Source organism: Nanorana parkeri, unplaced genomic scaffold (genome assembly GCF_000935625.1).
Source record: "Nanorana parkeri isolate BGI_ZX_2015 unplaced genomic scaffold, ASM93562v1 scaffold673, whole genome shotgun sequence".
Taxonomy (NCBI): Eukaryota; Metazoa; Chordata; class Amphibia; order Anura; family Dicroglossidae; genus Nanorana; species Nanorana parkeri.
In genome coordinates, this window is record NW_017306941.1 from 553,740 (window position 1) to 577,928 (window position 24,189).

Below are 24,189 nucleotides of genomic sequence, written 5' to 3' on the forward strand. Positions count from 1 at the left end.
TATAATCGAATGATAAATAATGGCAGTTTCTCACCTTATCTCTGATAAGTCCCATTACTATGTTTCCATTCCCAGTCAATGAAAAGACACTGGTAACCAAAACCATTCCAAACAGTCCACACAGGGTAAAAGTAATCTGTGTTATCCTACAGGAAGTGACTACAGTGACAGAAGTATTAAAAGGATAACTGCACCTTTTACCTAACTTTTCAGTTTGGTCTCCTCCTGCCTATCTAACCACAAAAGATTTGCCACCCTCAATTTACCAACCTATACATGGTATTGCTATCCACAGCCTACTGGCTGCCAAGATCATAACTGCTTCCCTTCCCCCTCTGGACACTGCTGCCAGTTAAACGGACGTCTGTGCCCTGCACCTTAAACACTGTGGCCATGAAATTTATACTATTTACATATTCTTAACAAGCAGTCGCTATATAATCTTAACCACCAGTAAATGAGCTTTACAGCAAGCCCTTTCTGACCTCTGTAGCAGCAGCCACTGTGGAACAATTCACTCTCAAAGCCGAAGCACTGAAACAATTATATGTAGCTCTGCTCCTCCTCTGCGTTTGCATTAGAGATTTGTTGAATCACAGCTGGGTGAGGAAGCAGCGTGAACTGACCTGTTGAGAGACTGGCTTAAATAACTTCTGCTATGAGCTTGGGGAGGAACTGTTCCAAAGTGTCTGCAGCTACACATGTCAGCGAGGGCTTCTTTTAAAGAAGAACTCCAGGAATCTAAAAAGTTAACCCTTGCAGTGAGGCTAACCCATACTGCAAGCGTTAACTGCTCACTGTGATCTAGGAGCTAAAATAAAAGAATATACTCACTCATCTAATTCTCAATCCTGCCTGGCTACTAGACTGTGGTCACTGGAGTCTCTTCATTCCCATGCTCTGGTGATCTAAGCCCTGGTGACATCATCACGTCTAATGCAGTCCATTCACCTACATTAGATGTGAGGGGCGGGGCGGGGGGGGGACAGGGACTGAGAATCAGGTCAATATATCTTCTGTATTCTGGCCCCTAGAGAAAAACAAGCAGTCAACACTTGCAATGCGGTATGCTACCACCGAAAGGATTGACATTTTCAAAAACTGGGAGTTCTTCTTGAAAGTTAATTTACTGTTTGTAAAGAATATGTAACTCCTTGAACTTGAAAGTCCATAGCCTAGCCACATAGATTCAGTTTTAGGTAAAAAAGCCATTCGGGGTACAAATATATTGCCCATTATACCTTATGGAGGTGCAGGAATACATATGTCCTCTACGTTAGGCAGAGGGAACAGAAGAGACCTAGCATGTGATTGTTACTACATGGCGTCTACGTCTTAGGCCTCTATTATGAATATCAGTTGTGATTAGGACAGTAAGAGAGGCTTCACAAATGGTACATTATGAAGTTACTTTTTATGAACAAAAACTGTAAGGTTTGAAAGAAGTACTCTGAGCTACTGGAAAAGCAGTAAATCATTTTAAAAGGCAAATGCTGTCTTTTTAAGGCTGGAGAGAGAGAGAGAGCGAGAGAGCGAGAGAGCAAAAGAGCGAGAGAGAGAGAGAGCTTTCAGTAAAACGTTCCATAGAAGTATACCTGCTGCCAATACAAAAAACAAACTGACATCCCAATCTTTTGTTAGGTTTGGTGGCATTAAATACACACACAAACACTACTAAGCCACTAACTAAACTAAGGTCAGTTCTTGACTAACAAGGTGTCATCTAATGGGATCCCCAATTCAAACAAGCAGCACTCTTTTTTCATGTTCTTTCAGCACATAGCCTTTTCACACAGCAGCAGGCTCCCGCAGCAGACAGGGAGCAAGATGGCCCTGAAAATTAGTTGGTTAACACAGGTCCCTTACACAATACTACCTTCAGCTCTGTCTGCCTTTTCATTCCATTTTACCATGGTGGATTTGACTCCTTTGGTGAGATTCATAGGTGAAGCTGCAATAGCAAAAACATTTTCTACCTCTAAATGACCATCTAACACATAAGAATAGGACAGATCTATTACCATCCATGTGTGAGACTGGGGAACTACCAGTTGCTCCACAACTTGCTTAAATTCCTTATTTACACAAAATAGTAAGTCAAGGTATATGCAAACATGTATATGATATACTGAACAATGGAGCTTTACCAGGCTAGCTTTGGGTTCTTGAAGTGCCCTGTTGATTGTGTTTACATTTTGCCAAATTTTAATCCTGCAACTGTGCTGTCCCAAAGTTTTCCCTGGCTACCAGTATATCTATTATTTCTGGCAACTATCTGTTATTTCTAAAACATTTTCCTCCGACTCCCCAACAATGTCCGCTAGTTGGATATTGTCAGGAAACTCTGATGTAGGGGTGTCAACATCCACTGAAGCTCAGGCAAAATAGTAACACCGTTTGCTTCAGACACATTGTCACTGTCATATAGATTCCCTGAACAGACTACAAAGGAGTAACCTTTTGCAAAGTTTTGTTTGCATTTCTTAAAAATCTATTGACCTCCACATCTGGCCAATATCACAGCCTTAGCAGTGGAACAAGCAAAATAAGTGTACAGAAGCCAGCTCCACTAGGGGCACTCCTGGAACCACCATAACACACATGCTTAATTATAAAGACCGAGATATCATTTTTGGTCTAAAAGAGCAACATTGCCATAAGCCCCATGCCATTGCCATTATTTTCCCAACTTCTCTGTGAAGGTACAAGAAAAAATTCACCAAAGCAAAGCAACATGATCAACATGTGTTGGAAATATATTTGCAAACAATAGCTAGATGACTGTTCCTTTTGCAATGAAAAAAGGGAATTAATTTTCCCAAGTGTGCTCCAAATACATCTGTTGGATACATTCTGGCGCTTTACGTATCCTTTGAAATTTGCCAGTCATTTTCAAATGACCAGGGCCATCTCAATAATGAGGTAGCATGAGACGCTTCCTCAGATGGCATTTCTTTGGGTCACAAGGGGGGGGGGGGCTTTCTGGTTGCCAGGAGCTAAGCAGGATACTCTGGCCAACGTCCCAGCCAGCTCCTGGCAACCACTGACATCTGAGCTGGGCGAGATGCCGGACAGAGCTGCAGTCAGAGGTAACGTACACCCCCTGGTAAACCACCAGGACCTCCTTCAGCCCCTGTGCCCCCTACGTGTATGTGCACCACCAGAAACACCACCTCTCTGCCTCAGGTGGCGATAAGTCTAGGGACACCTCTGAGTGACACCTATTCTCCAGTCCAGAAGAGAGAAAACTCGGCACCTGGCACAGATTTATGTAAGTATTTAGGGTACTATTTTTTTTTTTTAAACTGCTGCTGTAGATTGAGAGGTGGGGGTATTATCTGTCTGATTGGGGGGTCTGGCTGGAGTACAACTTTAAAGAGTTGCAGATTAGTAAACAAAAATTACCATATGTTAAATAACACCGACCTAAGGTGAAAATAATGTGACAAGCTTAGTGCATCAAGGGTACAAAGTGTAGGCTTGGCGTACATTGTACACCAGTGTGCCGATTCTCTAGCCTAACCATGCTCAGGACAGAAAGTTCTTATTTGCTATCACTCTTTTCTTTGCCAGATGTGTTCCCGGGAATTCAATCAGGTTTTAGATGTTATTTGTGTTAACTGAATATTATTCTAATTTGTCTTCCAGAGAAGGTCCACACACCACTCCATTGCTTTCTTAGAAATGTGGGCACCTTCTAGGCATCATACAACCACTATGTCTCTCTGTGTTGGAATAACTAAACTGCAGCCAATGGCATCATACAATCTATAAAATGCCATTAATCCCAATGCTGCAATGAGATCACAGTATTAGCAGATGCCAGAACATATATTACATCAATCATAGATCAGGAATGATCGAGCATTTGAACTGGCTCCTTACTGAAAACGGTCTGCTCTGTTGACGTCTCAAAACCTGGGTTGATAAGGACCACTGGATGTTTATAAAAATTGTGCAGGCTGAGGACTCGGTGTTTCTCGTAAAAATATTACATTTAGCAAAAATTTTAGAGATAATAACAATACGCAGAATTTCTGGACCCATGTGTACCAAGTTACCAAGTAGTATTTTCAGCCCTTGGGAATTCCAACCTACAAATCCTTTTAGAGGCACTTCTAGAAAACCAAAAGGTTGCAGTAACCTGAAGTTTAAATTGATTACATTTATATTTAATGTTGCTCAGGCCTGGAAAACCCAAGACTATTATAGGTCAAACTGAGAATATCCTAAACTATGTTTTTGAAAAAGTTTACAGCATTACAAAACAACACAGTAAACATATACTAGACCTGAGAAACGTGGATCCAAAAAAAAAACTTCTCCAAGCTTTGATGCTATACACAGTGTGTGGTAAACAATAAAGCCTTTTGTGGGGCTATTGTGGTAGTCATTCTTATGGATTGTGCTCTAAGGATAATTCTTATATCTACAAATGACTACCTTGCTCATATTTATTAGATATTGTCTGTAAGAATAAACATCATCCTAAAAACCTTTCTATGCATAGCATTACAATCAGTGTGGAAGTCTGTGCAGAAAACTAAACTGGAGTTGCTTACTTTTTCTATTCAAACATTATTATATTAGGGTCCCTTTTTAAGATTTGCTTATCTTACTCTTTTATATATTCTGACAATTTTTACAGCATGTCATTCACATCAATCTTACATCAATTTAGTACTGCAATACAGATCTTTGTGAATCTGTAAGTATTAGTTGGTTCATTCAAAACTGATATTTCCATTTCTGGGAGAGTTGAATCATTCTTTATCGATAGCTCAGGGACACTGCCGTCAAGACCTCTCGGAAAAAGTCTATTACTCTGCTCCTCGTGCTATAGAATGCTACCTAGGATCTCCAATGCAGAGATTATACCACTGCTGTCCCTGAGAATTAAAACAAAGTGCACTTATTTTTTAGGCCCCTTTAAGGTGACATAACCTGATATTACCAGGAAGGGTCCGTCAAATCTCAGTAAGTATGCATCTATACATAAGGAGGCAGGGAGCAGTGACATCACCTTAAAAGGGTCTAAAGGACCCTCTTTGTTTTAACATGCACCTATCCTTGAACTGTAGGTCATCTATTGTAGGAGTAGAAAATGTTCACTTAGCAAAGAGAATGTTTACTCAGCTTAATAAATAAGGTGGAACTGTGTTCTATATCATCATCTAGTCATATAAAATACAATGGTTTCCCTTGCACATGAATGGCTATTCAAAAGGATGCAGAGAGTCACCTTTTTACCGAGCTAAGCGTAGACCTTATTCAGCCCGAATTGGCAAACTAATTTAAAACGTAAGTTTTGAGTGGACTGACCCTAAAACATTAATGGTTGTCTGATATCACAATGCGGTTTAGTTGCAATGTTACTGGCTGAAGTTGACTGACACCATATGTTGGGTTTCTAGAGAACAATAACAAAAGGAAGTGATAGGTTGGCAAGGGAAGTAGCCTGACCACAACTAATGAGTGTCTTATATGACACTCTGTAGGTGTGAAGAAGTGGAATGTGCAAGTTTCACAATGACATAGAGGGCTGTGTGGGTAGCCATGTTTTTTAACCACTTTCTTACCAGATGCTATAATAAAGCATCATCAGATCACATTTCTCTCTATCAGTGCAGTTTTAAAATGGAATCCAGTGTTGGGTTTGGACGGTGCTAGTCATGGAAATGCAGGATGTCATTGGACTCCAGCAAGAAATCCAAGAGCTTATTGATTATCAGTTGGGCACCAGATATGGCCACATCACCGTGGTCAGAGAGGAAACCCTGTGATGTCATCTCTGATGTCACTGTTGTTTCCTTTAAATGGCTGATTCAGCTCTGCCCTGCTTCCGCCTACAGCAGCAGATCAGAGCAATCGACTGCTGCAGAGATGAATGGGGTCTAGATCAGGTCACAGGACTTCCTCTGAGCCCTGGACGTGGACCCACCCCCCAACCTGTGACTGGCCAGTGAAAGAAGAAGCAGCACTGTGATGAGGTTATCTTTCTGTTACACTGCTTTCTTCCCCTATCAACATGCTTCTTGTCAACACATTAACTGATACATCCCTTCGACTTCTTCTTCTTCCACTCACATGTAGATGTACTACAAAAGGCTGATACCAGCTCACATTCAGGCGCTTACAATACTTGGATTAAAAAAATAATTTTAGTGATGTAGTAATCATTACAGAGCTGCATTAATTTGTGTCTCTTAGATCTGCCTATAGGAGTAGCAGTGACACCCGGCAGTGCTCATTTCCACATTATAATACAATCGTATGTGCCTACCTATGCCTCGCTGGCATATCCCCCCTTTCAGTGCACAGCAGGATGCGCTAGAGCACAGCCTCCTCTCACACATGCCACACATGCCTTCTCTCATTTCTGTCACGCATGTGCACTTCAGCTCATGTGCTTTGCATGCTGGGAACTGTAGTCCTATGGCAACTGTCTGTAAGCTATTCTATTCTTATGCCGGCCCGTTTCTGTATCCTTTATTAACCTCGAAGCTTCGGGAATAATGCATTCAGACATCAAAGTATCATGAATACAGAATTCAGTTTATTTTTAGTAAATACATAATTCTTATACAGTTTGGAGACTTTGCAGAAGAGGCGTGATTTGTCTACAGTAAAATACATTACACATCACAATAAGTTGCCATGCGCCCGCATCTGCATCGTGGGTGCATATAAAAATGGAAGTGGCAGGATGAACATAAGTTTTTAATGAATAAACATTTTTATTTGTAAAAGGATATTTAAAGAACTTTGGGTAAAAGAATTTGGGAGACCATCGCCCCACTGCAATGGTTAAGTGCTCATGCTTGCCTAGGTTCACAAACAAAGTTATGCTTACCCGATCATCCGAACCAGCCAGATGCAGTGCTTCCCGGCCCGATTCTAGCCAGAATGCACTGCCTCGCATTGTGGCCGGTTCACTTTTTTTGTGGGGCAAGAGGGGGCGTGGCGATCCACTGAAGTGAATTGCACCGTAGCCACGCCCTGCGGCCGCAATGCGTTTGGCCGCACGGGATTGCAAGGCACACGATGCCTGCGGTCCGGTGCAATCAAAATAGTGCTTGCAGCATTTTGATCGCACTGGACCGGACCGCAGTCATAATGTGCCTTGCGATCCCGTGCGGCCAAACGCATTGCGGCCGCAGGGCGTGGCTACGGTGCAATTCACTTCAGTGGATCGCCACGCCCCCTCTTGCCCCACAAAAAAAGTGAACCGGCCACAATGCGAGGCAGTGCATTCTGGCTAGAATCGGGCCGGGAAGCACTGCATCTGGTGTGAACGAGGCCTAAGAGCAAGCCAGCTCTGAGGATTGGGTGAGTAGAACTTTGCTGTTTTTCAACCTAGACCAAAATGAGCACTTAACCCTTGCAGTGTGGAGGTAGCCTCACTGCAAGGGTTAAGAAAACTTTTACCCAGAGTTCTGCTTTCATAAAGAGTTTTAGCTATTGGGGGCATGTAACATAAAATTATTCATTTTAATAAGAGGTCTTTTTTTTCTAATTTAAGGAAACCTGCCCTAAAAAAATGGCAAGCAGCCATTGCTGGGGTACATGTAGACAGGACAAGTGTTAAAAAGGCTGCAGGAAATCAGCAACTCTGAGATGCAACAAAAGATAAAAGAGGATATATAAAAGCAATTGTTTATGATGTAACGTGCTTTACCAAACTGAATGCCATTCATTTTTTGTTTACATTAACAACAAGAGTAACATTTAAGGGGTAGCTTAAGGTTTAGGGTCAACTTTAGGGGTTAATGTCAAGATTATGGTCAGGGGTTACAGCCTTTACCCCAATGTTTCTCAATATTTTTTAAGTCATGGCATCTTTAATAAGTAGGCAAAATCTCAAGGCACCCCAGTCTAAATGTCGTAAAAGCAATAAAATGGCAATAAAATGGCAATGTGTGGCACCTCCAATATACAGTACATACACTAGTCCCTTATGACGGATAGGGGTATGGTATGCATTTTAAAGGGGGGATCCCATTCATTGAATCCATCTCTGAATGGAACCTACCCTACATGGGTTACAACCACTAGTTTTCATGGTATTAGTGGGAGGCCTGCCTGCACTAAGGAAAAACAAATTGAGGTGCCCCTGAGGAAGCCAGAAGGCAGCCCGGGGTGCCACGGCACCCTGCTTGAGAAAGGTTGCTTTACCCTTTTATATGTTAATTACACTGTCAGGACTGGTTATTTTCTTATTCGGGTGTGATCAATAGTTTTTTGTGGGTGCTGCCTGTAACAGGCCCCAAAACATTGTGACTAATTGAAACTTACCAAGAGTAAACAAATGTTAAACAAATATACATTTTATATAGTTATCTGTTTGCATACAATTGCCCTTTAAGGATTAAAAAGAATACCAAAGTTAATAAATGTCTGATCGCCATGCGTCACAGTATATTTACACAGTGTTGGTACTATCTCGAAGAATGATGCAATGCTCTTACCAATCTTCTCCTTTCTTCTTCCACCGTAATGAGTAGGCGAGCAAACTCTTTCAGGGACTGAGCTGGAAGAAAGGAAAGCGAGTTAAGTGCATCTATTAGCTGATAAAAAGGACTTGTAATGAAAGTGTAATCTGAAAAACAACATGACCGGGGAAGCTCTTGTGCTGGATTATTAACACTACAAACATTTTATACATCAGTTCAATTTCAGGAGCAGGGTTAGAGGGAGCCATATGGAGCAGTTTGGCTTCCCTTATCAGACTTACATCTAGGAGACACCAATGAATCTTCTGTGTGCTGTGTGCATGCAACTCATGAGGTAATATAGAGTAAAAGCTGGATATACACTAGTAGATTTTTTTTCTGTTCAGCTTTCAGGCTCAGAGGGAAAAATCGAACAGATTCCTCTATCCATGCTAAACCGCATGAACTAAGGACTCCCCCGCTGCTGCTATTGTTTTTAACAGTCAGCTCAATGTATGGCTAGGGAGCTGATAAATGAATAAGAGCACCTTTCATGGATCGTCACAGTTTCCTTCGAGAAGCTAAACGTCATATAGTAACTCATATGCTGTTGAGAAGGGGTGTTGGAAATACAACAACATATACTGAGCTGTAGATGGCGCTGTAGTGCAATGTTAGTCTCTATGCATATTAATCTATGGTATACAGGAAGTTCTCTCTGTATGCTGTATAATGCTGTATTCCTATATACATGTAGTCAATGTAAGGAAAACTTTTATTCAGCATTCCTTAAGATCTCAGCGCTTCATCCAAACACATACCCAACATCCAGAACTCTCTCCTCCGTGGTGCTTCTCCCTGGTAGGAGGCCTGTGTGAAGATCTGCTGTCAGGGCTTGACCTCAGCACTGGCCATGTGCTGGGGGCCCTGGATACTAGGGCTTCAACTAACAATTATTTTCATAATTGATTAGATGACCGATTATTTTTTCAATCAATCGGATAAAAAATAATTAAATACCATCTTTTATTGAGAATAAAATACACAAATGGAGTTTTACAAACATAAAGTTTACTCCAGAAGAAAACTGCATGCACATTTTTTGATATTGCAGTATCGTGTGTTAGGCAATTGGTGCTATCAGGATCCAGATCTGAACACAAGCACATTAGAGGTGACAAGTTCTCTATTAGACCCCTACTGTCACCTTTCCACTTTTAATAGTTTAAGCTGGGGAATGACAGCTGCTTTTTGAGGCAGTTGATTGTAAACATGGCAGGCAGTGGCAGGGAGAAATAGCCAGGAGAAAGTTCTCCTTCAGGTCTGCTCCTCTGCTGATTGACAGCAGGCAGTGGGCGGGTGCAATAGCGCTATCGCAATTTAAAATAGCCAAAAGCAGGTTGGCTATTGCTCCCAGCCACTGGATGTTGGCTGGAGGTTGGCTTTCTACTGCCAGTAGTTGAAAGAGGGGGCAAGGGGGAGCAGCGGGGGCACGGGAGGAGCAGCAGGGGCAAAGGGGGAGCGAAGGAGCCACAGCGGGGGCAGGGGGGGTACAGCAGGGGCATTGTGGAATGCAGAGGCACAGTGGCTAACAGCCGGTCTCTCCTCCCTGCTGGGTGCCGGTTGCAGCAGTCTGTTTCCCCTACGATCCCTGCTGCCTCTGCTGATACAGGCAAGGCAGAGGGGAATGGGGGAGCAGAGCTGCAGCAGCGGGGTGGGTGGTAGGGCTTTTGAGATTGAGGTGTGGAGGCCGCAGAGGAGATGGGTAGAAGCTACCATCTGAACATTGTAGGAAAGATTCATTGCCCCCAGACCCAGGTATCTTACAGGGGGGACAGAAACCAGTGGTGCAATAGGAGGACTGTGACTGCTCTTACAGGGACATAGATTTATCTGGCTACCCTCTAGACATGTGCGATTCGTTTCGAATCGAAATTCTGACGAATTTTCGGAAATCCGGACATTCGGATGTATGCGAATTCCGAATTACAGACATAACGAATGCAAACGAATCCGAATTTCCATTTCCGAAATTCGGTAGCGGTAGTTCGAACGTTCGTTTTCGGTTGTTATTCGTTTCGTTCGTTGGAGCAAAGTGACATTAGAGAAGGAGAAAAAAAAAATTTCCCCTCAAATGTCACTTTGCTGCAAACAAACGAACGAAACGAATAAGAAACGAATAAGAAACAAATAAGAACAGAAAACGAAACGAACGTTCGAACTACCGCTACCGAATTTCGTCCGAATCCGAATTCCGAATCCGAATTGACTTTCACACCCGAATCCCGAAAAACGAAATAACACAAATCCGAATTTAAAACGAAACTAAACAAATTTTTTGGCAGTGCACATGTCTACTACCCTCTGTCTATCAGTATATATTTTTGGAGGTCACTCTCATAGGACTTGTTGCTTCTGCTACTTCAGAATAATATTTTAACCCAGTGAATCAGGCACCAGTTCAGTTTTTTGGGTAGCTATATGTTTCTCTAGCACAAGCTGAACCTTAGTTTAGAGAAAAAAAATTATTTACTTCTAGTAATCGGTTCAGAGGCCGTGAAGTGGTATTTACAGAGCAATTTAAGTGAACAAGTGACATCAATCAGTGATCTGCTAATACAATACAGGAAACTAACCTTGTTAGGGAGAATCACCTCTCTATTTGTCCTAATAGAATATCCTAATAATCCTAGCAACAGGCTCTCTGACTTGCTGTTGGCACAAGGGCAGCCGACAAGAGCCATCATCCCGCACAGATCTAATCAGGCAAAAGAGGAAGTGAAGTGGGCACTCTGGGGGCTTCTCATTCTTGGACAGAAGTACAGTAAATAATGTGGGGGAATCATAGGGGACATAAAAGCATATTTTTTGTAATGGGAACCTTCAAGGGGTCCTACAGACAAAGTGTATTTTAATTGAGTTTTCTGTTATCCACTACCGCCAGATTCCACAAAGCTCTTCCCATATTCACTGGCATAGTCTGCTTCCCAGAGTCTGTGATGTGGAGCGTCCACTTGCTATGCTTGATCACCAATTTGATTCACATTTAAATATGACTGTTGGCTGTAAGGAACTCCTGAGTACGGAAAACTTAATGCATCATACTTCTATTATCCAGGAGCCAACAAGGAGGCTGCAGTGGGTGTGCATCACTTGGCTGTAGATCCTCAATTCATCTCTGAATTCATGCTGACACTGTCCTTCCATCTGGAGGGGAGCTACTTTTGTTCCCCATGGTATATGTGTGTGTTGTAAAGTAGCCAACGCTCCAAGCTTGCTCTCGTGATGGACTACAATTTCAATACAAATTAGTAAAATAAACGTGAGATTGTAGTCCATCACAGGAGTGAGCTTGGAGCGGTGTCTACTTTACAACACACACACAGGCACCATGGGGAACAAAGGTTGCCATCCTCCGGAAGGAAGGACAATGTTAGCACAAATTCAGAAATGACTGGAGGTTTTACAGCCGAGTAATACACAAATAAGTTACACTTTTGTTAATAATTAAGTTACTTGAATGCATTTTTATAATTTAACTCCTGAGTTTAGCGTCACTTGAAGCCCTAAGCAAGGAGATAGTGTTTCCTGTATACATGCAGAGTCCAATTTCAAGTCATACAGAGCTAAACATTGGGAGGAAAACTGTGGAGCAAAGAGACAATTGACTTCTAAACAGGAACCGTCAGAAGTTACTATGTGAAAGCAATGGTGTCAGTTCCAGCGTGGGTATAATATGCTCCTATTTTGATAAACATGTTATTTGAAGCTAGCAATTTAAAATAAATAATGCTTGTCAGAGCAATAAAAACTCTTTTCAGCAAGTTTACATTTGGCTTCTATTTAAAGAAAGAGAAGAAAAACAAATTACTATGTAACTTAAATGTCAAAAAAAAAAACTCAGTAGGAAACTCATATGAGAAAATCACCAGACAAATATAATAATCCTGCTTAAAGGGGTTTTCTTTGGAAAAGCTCCTTGATGGTGTCGTTCAGGTCTTGGGCTGCTAACTTTAAAGCTTAACTCCAGCCAACAGGGACACAAGCTGTCCAAACTGAAATAAAAGGTTTTGGTTAGAGTTGGACTTACAAAGGTTGATACAATGGTGTCCTGTATTTTGTACTTTAGTAACTTTGAAAAGCCTATTTAAAAAACAAAACAGTAATGGTTATATGAGCACAGGACACACTGCCTTTGTCCCCATGAAGGTGCCGATCCCTCTTCTAGAACAAGAGAGGATGGGCAGTGAGATGTAAACATTGCATGTCCAGGCCAGGAAGCATTAGGAAGCATAGCCCCCAACTGTTGTGGATCCCATGGGACTGCCACAGTATTTAAATAAATCCCCTTTGGTCCTGCAGATCCAGGACATCTCCCAAAGCCAAGCCCCTGCACACTCGACTCCAGATCTATGCTGCTACTGTTGTGTAGTGTAGTCTCCTGTCTGACAATATCTGCATATTTCCGGTGGTGACGTCACTACACAGGCATCTCAGGCGTTAGTAAGTATACACTAAGCATTATGATGTGCCTCTTTTTTTGAAGTTCTAAAGTTGGGAATGAGGAAGGGGCAGAGAGGTTAAAAGGGATAGATGGGTTATAGTTACTTATTATTTGCAGGCCACACTGGATCTGTTGTATCCCACTGGCTACTGCAAAAGGTTTTGAAGACAAAAAATGTTTTAGTGGATTGCAAAGGGTTTGTATTATTGACCCTGGTTGTATTTTATGTGTCACTGGTCTTACTTTTAGCATATACAGTACACAGCTCTCCATGCTAGCCAGCATGCAGCTTGCTCATTTTGTGTCTGCTCCTTTCAGAAATCACTTAAGCAAACAGGAATTTGGGTTATAATGTTCTGTTTCCACCAAGACATAACAAATTAAATTGTCCTGCATTGTCTACTAAAATAAATGTTAAAGACCAACTCCAGCCATTTTTTTTTTATAATTTATTTTGAATAGAGGGGCAAGAGCTAAAGCAGACCTTCACACCCCTTTTACCTCATTCCCCTTCTAACCGACTCTTCGCTCATAATTGGATATCTCCGACCCCCTCCTTATTACTTTGAGACCCCCTCCCGGCATTTCTGGGATTCTCATCTAGGCCAGAACTTCGTCCCATTCACCTACGATCTCCTAGGATACTGATGTCATGCATTCAAGGAGTCCTAGGATGCTTTAGGGTTAGGGTGCATGTGCATCATCGGGGGGGGGGGGAGTGGGGCGGTTGCAAGCGAAAGCTGGCCCCTCGTGAGTTGAATGTGGCAATGTGTGAATGGATAGATTGCAGCAGTACAACACTGTATTGATTGTATGTGTGAGTATGTAATTTGAGAATAATCAAGTGAACAAGGTAAATAGGGATCTAAAAAAAAAAAAGCAAGGGTGGGGTGGATGGTGGTGAAAGTTCTTCTTTAACATTTTTGTGACCACATTGGAGAGATTTTCTTTCCTAGTGACTGGTGTACAAGAAATGAATGGTATCGTTTGTTACCGGGAAAGGATGGTAAAGACAGCAATAAAAAGAAAGTGACGTGGAAAAGAGCTGGCACTCGTAGGAATCCTCTTAATGGCATCTCTTTATTGAAAAGGTAAAAAAGCAGCTACAAAAGATTGCTAACATGTTTCAGTCCACCAAGAGACTTATGCTAAGCACCACGGTTCCCATGGATTATTGGTTCTGAGAAGGTCGAGAGGCTTTATTCTTGCTTTGCACAGCAATAAAAAGGTTGCCAAAAGTTCTACCCCCGTACCACTCTACTAAAACATACTTTCCTGCCTGTGCCTCCAGTGGGAAGATTTGCCAAACTTTCTGTTCTGACAGAGGTTATAATTCTTCCCTACTCTATACAAAGCAAAATAAAAATATTTGGCTAAGGTTGGGTTTGCTTGGCACTTAGCATGCCGACACCCCTATACAAATCACAGCAAAAAGAATGTAAATGAAAAGAACGAAGGCCCCTGGAGCCTCCTAGTGCAAGGAGGCCTTGACTGCAGGAAGCATGGAGGTAGGGGATGTTCCCATGGGGTGTTGGGGGCGGTCTAAGCCTTCCCACCAAAGCTTTGCTGAGGGGTACTCAGCCATCTAGAGGATCGTCGACCGCAGAAGAAGTTGCCATACTACCCACCCCCCATTTTTTTAGCACAATTGTCACATCTTTGTTGGCGGTCTGACCTTTCCAGCGAGATATGTAACCCTAATGGGGCTATGCCCTCAAGTTCATCTTGTGTCAGTTGAATGCCTGTCCAGCACTAATGGTAAGGATAATGGTAAGTATTGGGACGTCCCTCAAAATAATTGGATTCAGGTGTTCCGTGAAATTTCCTTGCTACTAAATATTACACAGCCAACTGTTAGTGGTGTCATGGATTCGGCCGGCGAGTCTCCTCGCTCCCGCGACGTGCCGTCTCTCGAGTGACGTCACGTCGCGCTCCTCCCACGGGGCATTGGCCCTGTACATAAATACACAGCTGTTCCGATCACTCGGCGTTCTCGCAATTTGGTTCGTCGAGTGACGGACAGCGAACCCCACAACCGCTGTCTAAGCAGAACCTCTCTGACTCCCTGCAGCCTGCAGACGACCCGCTCTGACACCTGCTCCCCTTTGAAACCCGGACACAGCCTAACAGCACAGCCTCTCCCCTCATCGAGCCCACATCTAACTGCAAGTACATAGCTGTGGAGACAAGCAAGCTGCTGCCTTTGCTACAAGGCATCCACAATTAGCTGTGATAGCTACTTATCATTCCTGCACTGGTAATCATATGAACTGTGGAGCCTATCTCCATTTAACCTCTGGCGGCATTCACCTGACATAAATTATACTGCTGACTGTTGCATATTAAGATTGTCTTACCATTAAGGAATGCTCTAATCAAAACTGCTCGTTATACATATATTAGTACTGTGTTACTGTTAAGGAGAACTCTAACCCTGGCATAACTCATCTTGCTGATTGTTGCAATTAGGATTGACATACAACTAAGGAGTATACTAACGATAACTGGTACTTCATGCAAATGAATATTGTGTTGCATTTAAGGAGAACTCTAACCCTGGCATGATTTCACACTGCTGATTGTGCATGTTGTGTGTGGGACAATTAGGAGTACCCTCTTCTGAGTTGCAGTCCATCACCAACCTCCTTGATTAACCTAGATTGATTAAATAGGTCCTACCGTACCCTAACCCCCAGGTGGTATATGATGCCCACGGTAATCCCGCCGCACTGAGTGTAACGGGATCCGCAGACTGAACCACCTCCTCTCATCCCACTTCCCGTGATATCCGTAGCTGAGATCCAAAACAACCCGGGCGCTGTGACAAGTGGTATTATAACAAAGTGGAAGCAACTGGGAACAGCAGCAACTCAGTCACGAAGTGGTAGGCCACGTAAAATGACAGAGCGGTGTCAGCGCAAGCAGAAGCGCATAGTGCGCAGAAGTCGCCAACTGTCTGCAGAGTCAATAGCTATAGACCTCCAAACTTCGTGTGGCCTTCAGATTGGCACAACAGAAGTGCGTAGCGAGATTCATGGAATGGGTTTCCGTGGCCGAGCAGCTGCATCCAAGCCTTACATCACCAAGTGCAATGCAAAGCATGAGATGCAGTGGTGTAAAGCACGCCGCCACTGGACTCTAGAGAAGTGGAGACGTGTTCTCTGGAGTGCCGAATCACGCTTCTCCGTCTGGCAATCCGATGGACGTGTCTGGGTTGGGCGGATGCCAGGAGAACGGTACTTGCCTGACTGCATTGTGCCAAGTGTAAAGTTTGGTGGAGGGGGGATTATGGTGTGGGGTTGTTTTTCAGGGGTTGGGCTTGGCCCCTTAGTTCCAGTGAAGGGAACTCTTAAGGTATCAGCATACCAAGACATTTTGGACGATTTCATGCTCCCAACTTTGTGGGAACAGTTTAGGGATGACCCTTTCCTGTTCCAACATGACTGCGCACCAGTGCACAAAGCAAGGTCCATCAAGACATGGAGGAGTGAGTTTAGGGTGGAGGAACTTGACTGACCTCCATAGAGTCCTGACCTCAACCCGATAGAACACTTTTGGGATGATTTGGAGGGGAGACTGCGAGCCTGGCCTTCTCCTCCAACATCAGTACCTGACCTCACAAATGCACTTCTGGAAGAATGGTCAAAATTCCCATAGACACACTCCTAAACCTTGTGGACGCCTTCCCAGAAATTGAAGCTGTTCGGAGCATTTGGTTCTTCTGTTATGTTGTTACGTTGCCATGTCCCTTACCTGTCAGTGCATGCAGTGTTTGTCTTACAGCTTCATACACAGGGCCGGCCTTAGGGGTGTGCGAGCAGTGCGGTCGCACAGGGCGCCATGGCAACAAGGGCGCCGTGCGGCCGACACAGCTCGTCCAACACACCAGCATAACCTTGCTTAACCTGTACCTGTGTTTTCTACAGGATCCTGCAACCTCACACCCACGTATCTGTATGGGTTTTTCTTGTAAGAATAGCCGGGAGTCAGAAATTCGGAAATAAACATCTAAACGTTCTGCTGCAAGACTCTGGGAGTCGTTTAGTCTAGAGAGTGCCCTACGCTCCTCGATTCACGTCATAATACAATCAGCAATATTATTCTATGTACATGAGCATTTAACAGGCTAATCCTTTATAAACATTATCACTGAAAGCCAAGATACGAAGGATTATTTGTAAGACACTAGTACAACATTGAGTAAAGTTATACAGAGCAACTGGTTATGAATGTATTTAGCAGTCATATACTGTATATTATGTATTAAGAATTGTAAAGCTTTGCACTAGAGCTGCAGCTAACGATTATTTTCAAAATCGATTAGTTAGCCGATTATTAAGTTCGATTAATCGGTTAATCGCATAAACAAACGGGCAGGAAATGTGAGGCAGCGAGGAGGTGCGGCGCGTGGAGCGTGGATGCGAGCGGGTCTGGCAGCGGCGAGCATGAGGTGGGGAGGAGGTGCGGCGCACAGCGTGTGGAACTGTGAACAGGGCCAACTGATCGGAAGCCGATTAATCGATTATTGAACAAGTTGACAACTTTTTCAATAATCGATTATAATCGATTAGTTGTTGCAGCCCTACTTTGCACTATATAATTCACACCAAGCTGTATTTGTCAACATTATATTATGTGTGTTCATTTTAAATGCTACTCCTTCATAAATATCCCGAATAATAATTAAGGTGATGCCACTGGAATGCCCTGACACTGAAGGGATTCTAGGAAGTTGAATAGCAGTAGAATCACACTCAGGACACAGGAAACAGCAGCACAGATCAAAGACAGCACAGTAGTCACAGCACACAGCAGCACATATCATTATCAGCACAGCACAGATAATAGCAAACACAGTAGACACCGCACACAACAGCAGAGATTATTGCAAGCACAGTGGACACAGCACACAGAAAATCAGGCCATATCTAGCACAGGGATCACAGCACACAGAAGCACAGACCATAACTAGCACAGGACCACAACACACGGCAGCACAAACTATAGCCAGCACAGTAGACACCGCACACAACAGCAAAGACAAGCACAGCAGCACAGATCATAGCCAGCACAGTGGACACGGAACACAGCAGTACAGACTATAGCTAGCGCAGTAAACACAGCAGCACATACCTTAGCCAGCTCAGGAAACAGAGCACCACAGTGGACACAATGTGTACATCAACAAATGTCACACTTTGCTTACACAGTAGCACACACCATATCCTAAATACTTAACATGGCACACAGCTGCACACGTCAAACCCATATCAGTGGACACAGCACTACACATCACACCCTGTATGCTGGACAGAGCACGCACTATCCCTGGCACACTGTACACAGCGGCAAATACCATATCCTGCACAGTGAACACAACAGGAGGTGCCGAAATAGGGAATTCTGTAGCTAGTTCCAAAGGTTGCAAAAGTCAACCACTCACTGACTGAGCTGCAATCAATCGTAATAGCTGCAACATCAAACCTTTACATCTGCCCAGTAATGGGATTTCAAGCATGTGCAAATGTCACTTTTTAGGTGGACCCTTTCCTCATGCTAGAGCCAAAAAAAAGGTAGATAATATATTTATCTTTCCTACAGCTTACATGGTCCATGATGTGGTGTCATCAGGGCCGGATTTCCAGCAAGGCCACCGAGGGCGGCACTGAGCAGAGGGGCAGCACAGGTTTGAAGTCACCCGACGCCCGAAACATGGAGTCCTGGGCAGTAATTCATTTTCTACATTTAGCCCTGCTTTACACAAGCAGGGCTAAATGTAGAAAAGGAGAAATCACTTGTTTCTTTACAAGTGATCTCGGCGATGTCGCTGAGATCACTTGTAAAGAAACAACAATGATCTTGCCGAACCCCGCCTTGGGGAGTGTAAATCCGGTCCTGGGTGTCATCTCCCTGCCAACAAGATCCCAGGGAATGGTAAGAATTCTAAATCTCGTGAGAAGACCCTTCAATACAGTGCTGGGAGCATCTTCTAAACAAGATTTGGAGTACTTCGCATTCCCCAGATCTCTCCGGAAGAAGGATGACATCACTCTCGTCTAGGTGCCACAAACGTGACCCGGGGGAAAGTTAAGTAAACTATATAATTTTTTCCCCTTTTATAGGCAGGTTGTTTTTAATCGGTATTCTGCTTTTCTGCAAGGGGGAGGGGTGGCCCACTGAAAACCAGACCTTCATTTTAGCTGTAAGGTCCATTTTAAGGGAAGCTATAATGGTCTTGGGTTCATTTTTTACATTTTTTTTACAATCATGTAAAATCTTATTTTTTTATTAATACAATTTTAATACAGGGTACACAGGGTTCACCTAAGATCACTGGTTTTCAAGGGCAAAACATTGCAGAATCTGTTTCCTTTCAGACTTTCTATTTGTACCAAGCTGTCTAAAGTGCGATAGGTGTGGAAGGGGGGACAACGGCTTTAACTTATTCAGTGTTTGTAAATTTCAGCTTGAGCTATTTCACTCAGTAAATAGCAGCTCCTTTTCAGAAAAGTAGATAAGAATATACTAAAAATCATATGAAAAGGATGGTAGAGCTACACTTGCAGGATGAAAATGACAATACAAAATATTAACAAGTGTAAGGCCATAGCCGGGAGCTCGCTCGCTACTGCACATGTGTGGGTCCCAGTCTACGGGAAAACATGCATTAGCACGCATGCGTGCACAACAGAATGGGTCGTACAGGAAGTAACACAGCTTGTGCTTGTGTTCCTGCTGATCTGTTGCCTGTTAACTCGACCCGGATTTCTGCTGACTTCGACTGATTGCTGCCTGCCCCTGACCTCTGCTTGTTATCTGGACTCTGCCTCTGCCTGCTCCTTCTGTGACGTGCTGACCGCCTGGCTTGTTTGACCTCGCTCCAGTTTCTGCTGCAAACCTCGCTGACATCAAAGCTGTGCACCAGCCCTGCTCATCCTTCCAGGGATCCAGTTGCCAGACTTCTACCAGGCTTCTACCAGGCATCTTGTCTGAACACTTTGGCACATGTGCTTTTTTTCTGTCTACTGGCTCCCTGTTTCCACATCCAGGGGTGTGAGACAAGAGCCGCAAAGGAGGCCTCCGCAGCTAATTGATCCTCCACCAGGTACGTGATAACAAGCAATATTTTGGATTTAGAAATTGTATTTTTTTGGACTGACTATAAAAAATAAAGAACATATATACAAAACTACTATAAATTTCTTTGTAATAGCATAGTTCCTCAGACAGTTCAATTAATCAGACCTAAAGTATTATAGAATGTGTCAGAGCGACAGAGGCACGTTGGTCCCAGAGAGACAAATGGGAGCTGTGAAGCCTTCATGTGGTTTTAGCATTGGCTTGGAGTATGTCGGAGTCATGATGCGTTGGCTCGGTTTCGCCTCTGTTTTGTGGTTTCTAGTACAAGAACAATTTTCTGGACAACCCTATATAAATCATTCTCTTAGAGTGAAGTTTATGTACATTTTTCAGTGAAGGCTTTACAATACCCTGAGCTGCCAAAACCATTTTTACATTAATCCGGTGAGCTTACAGTTGAAGACCATCAACGCCCAATAACATTTATGTGTTTGAAGAGGCTTGGACGTTCCTTGAGAGCTCTCATTACAAACTTAAACTCAAATTCAACAAGTTCAATTGCCAAAATAGGACTAAAAAGCAGATCAGCTGGGATCTGTATCTGTGCAAATTCCACTGATGGGTTCATCTGTCCCAATGAATCTGACATAATGTTGGAATTTGTACTGAGTGAGGTTACATTATGAAAACAGTGAACAACGTAATGAATCAAAGCAAAACCAATGACTGCTTAATAGAGTTTGTTAGTTTACACCTAGGGGTGCCTTTAAAAAAGTTTTGCCCTTCCCACAGCGCTAGCACCTAGGATTGCTTATACTCATTAGTGCCACTACTGCTGTACAAATGGTATCCACCTAGCAGGACTTGTATAAAAAAACAAACCCTATAACAGCCTTTTTCACTCAGAGACTGCAGTGGGACCCTGGGGAACCTTCTGTAAGGTACCTCTGGGAAAGGTAGAGTCCGAAGTGGAGTGAGGCTGAGGATAAGGCTAGGCGGTGTCAGGCAAGCGAAGTCAGCAACAGACGGGCAGTGAAGTACAAAATCAGGATTCAGGAGAGTAGTCAAGAAACAGGCCGAGGTCTAACACGAACAGGCAGCGAGGTACAAAATCAGCAGGCAGAAGAGTAGTCAGGAAACGGGCCAAAGTCTCAGTAATATTCAGAGATCAATCCAGCGGCAGTACACACAGGAACAAACCCAAATAAACAGGCTCAGAGCACAGGGAGTGCTCGGTATTTAAAGGCTGAGATGATTGTGGATTGATTGCAGCTGACAAGCAGGTGGGGCCAGTAAATCCAGAGAAAAGCTGCTGAACAGAAATCTGCAGTGCAAAGGTGAGTCCTTCTTGTGGCTGAAATGCAATGCCTCAGCACTTCCACCCCAAAGACCCAGGTTCAAATCCCCACAGCCACAAAACAGGCGCTGGGTAGAAAAGCACCTGACACCTTCTGCTTTCCTCAGGGGTGCCTCAAAATTCTTACCAGCATCATGGAAATGAATGATGCTAATCCTGGGAGGGTGGTATCCATTCAGAAAAGGGTGGTAGTTCTCCTCCATCCAGACCTGCCCCACCTCCCACCCTGTGCCATGCTGCCACAGCTGCAGTTCCTGATATAAAAGGGAGGTTCTAATTTGAAGGGGGGTTCTGATGTGAAGGTGAATAGTAATGTAAAAGTGGACTCTGAGGTGAAAAGATGGATTTTAATGTGGTGAAAAGAGGGATTTAAAGGATGCCTCTGATGTAAAAGGGAAGCCCCTTTTTTGTTTTTATCTGGGATAAGGGTCTGGTATGGATTTTGGATTTTTACATTTACATTTTGTACATTTTAGACTGGGGTGCCTTGAGATGTTGCCTACTTTTAAAGGGTGCCGTGACTGAAAAAGGTTGAAAAATGCTGCCTTAGAGTCAGGGCCGGCCTTAGGCCTTTAGGCGCCCTGTGCGAGAAAGCTTTACAGCGCCCCTCAGTGACCACACCCCTCCGTGGCCAAGTAACCTTCTACCTTACAACCATTAGGAAGTTGGCTGGAGTTGCTCTTAATCCTTTCAATGCCAGAGCCATTTTTTCATTTTGTGCATAAATATTCAAATTCACATTTTGAGCATGACAACACACCTAAGGGCTGGTTCATACTAGCTGTATGGTAAAACAATGTGTTTTACTGTGTGGCCGGTGTCCGCTGAAAGGCAGCAGTGAGCCACGGTGCCTTGTGTTGTTACAACGCAAGGTACTGATTACTGTGTCTTTTCTTTTTTTACTTTATTTGGAGTGTGCAAACTTTACACTCCATTTAGATTCCCACAAAGCAGAGCGGTGTACTGCTCTGCGGTGACCTGTGGAGCAGTCCAGTGGATTGTAAAAATATGCAGCATGTCCGCATTTGTTTTTTACAGCGCACTGTACCGCACATCACAGCTGGATTGTAGTATTAATGGGGCACATCGAACATTTTAATTAATTTAAGTGGACAAAAACACAATACATTTCCCAATTCTTTGTGACTGCTATCTCTGGCTTCTAGCATCATGAGATTTGGTGCTGTTATTCCTCTATCCAAACTAAGAAAAATGTTTTTGACTTGACTTTATGTTGCTTAAAGCTGCTTTTGCATTCCCCGCTGCCTTGTTGCTTCGACTCCTCAGGCACCATGTCCCTATTCAGGTGTAAGTGCTTTGTCGCATGTTTCCTGAAGCATGCTAAAGCTCAACATTAGGTATGCACCGATGCCGGTATTTCGGTATCGAGTACCAATATTTTTTTCCCCGGTACTCGCCGATACTGAATACCATGTACCGGAAGTCCCATTCAAGAAGCCAGGCGGCGTGTAATGACTCGCCACCTGGCTTTCTGATTAGCCGAGAAACCGGGCGGCGTGTAAAGACTCGCCACCCGGCAGGGAAGCCGTCACGTGCTTCTCGTCACGTGCTTCTCGTCACTAGTTGACGAGAAAGCATGGGACCAGCTTTCTGGCCAATCAGGAAGCCGTGCGCTGTGTAATGACGCAGCGCCCGGCTTCCTGATTGGCCGGGAAGCCGGCTCCATGCTCCCATATCATGAGGTCTGATGCCGACCAATCAGGAAGCTGGGCAGCGAGTCATTACGCAGCGCCCGTGTCACGTACCTTAGATGGAGCCTGAGATGACGAGGGCGGCCTCTCTTGCTGCTCCAGTCCAAACACCTCTGGATAGTAGGCACAGGTGCGTGAGGACCAGGAGGGGCACAAGTGCCGGTGAGTTGCGACTCCTGTCGAAGCTGCTTACTGGTAGCTGAGGTTTCTGAGCAGGGTGCAGGTTGGTAAGATGGTCCTAGAAGCAAGGTAACACCAGCTGGGTCAACAACAATCTGGCAGCGAAGTACAAAATCAGAAGACAGGACTTAGTCGGAAGCGAGCCGGGTCTGTAACTAGCAGGCAGCGTGGTATCCAGGGAGCAGGCAGAAGAGAAGTCAAAGACGAGCCGAGGTCAGGAACACAGAGCAGGAGCAAGGTCAAGCAGGCCGGATTCGGTAACAGGAGAAACAGTAAGTAACAGGATCCAGGAACACGGTATAAGCTGAAGATCAGTCAGCAGGGAGATCTGGGTGTCTCAGCCTTATATAGACCTTTTTGGCGCCATCATTAGAACCGGGCGTGTGCACGTTCTAGCGTGCGTGCGCTGGCGTGTGTACGTTCTAGCGTGCGCCGTGGCGTGCGTGCGCTGGCGTGTGTACGTTCTAGCGTGCGCCGGCGTGTGCACGTTCTAGCGTGCGCCGTGGCGCGTGCACGTTCTAGCGTGCGCCGTGGCGCACGTGCTCTGGTGTCATGACAGCCCGGCTTCCTGATTGGCCAGAAAGCCAGCTCCATGCTCGTCTCATCATGCCCAAATATTCGGCATCGGCTCCGATATTAGTATCGGTATCAATGCATCCCTACTCAACATGAATCCCATTGTTTTCAATAGTGACTGTTCACATGTCAAGCTTGTTGCTTGAAAAAAGGCATCGGCTCTTTTTTTTGGGTAGAATTTCATGTTTTTGGACCAATAGACTTTGGTGGGAGAACCTGAAAGGCCTAAAAAACTTGCAAAAAAATGCCTGTTTGTCGAACAATTTCGTGCCTAACGAGCATCTTCTCCTCCTAGTAACTAGCTTTCCAGCGGCTAAAATAAAAACACTTAAAGTCTGGAAACGCTTG

At 44.0% G+C, this 24,189-nt stretch overlaps 1 protein-coding gene across 1 annotated transcript in view; it reads right to left on the reverse strand.

Moving 5' to 3' along the window:
- The window catches only part of ARHGAP42 (Rho GTPase activating protein 42), a 289,730-nt gene that overhangs the window by 159,593 nt on the left and 105,948 nt on the right, over positions 1-24,189 (reverse strand). The window contains exon 3 of the mRNA XM_018563547.1: positions 8,469-8,530. Within this exon, the coding sequence (XP_018419049.1) occupies positions 8,469-8,530 (62 nt within the window). The remainder of the gene's footprint in view (positions 1-8,468; positions 8,531-24,189) is intronic.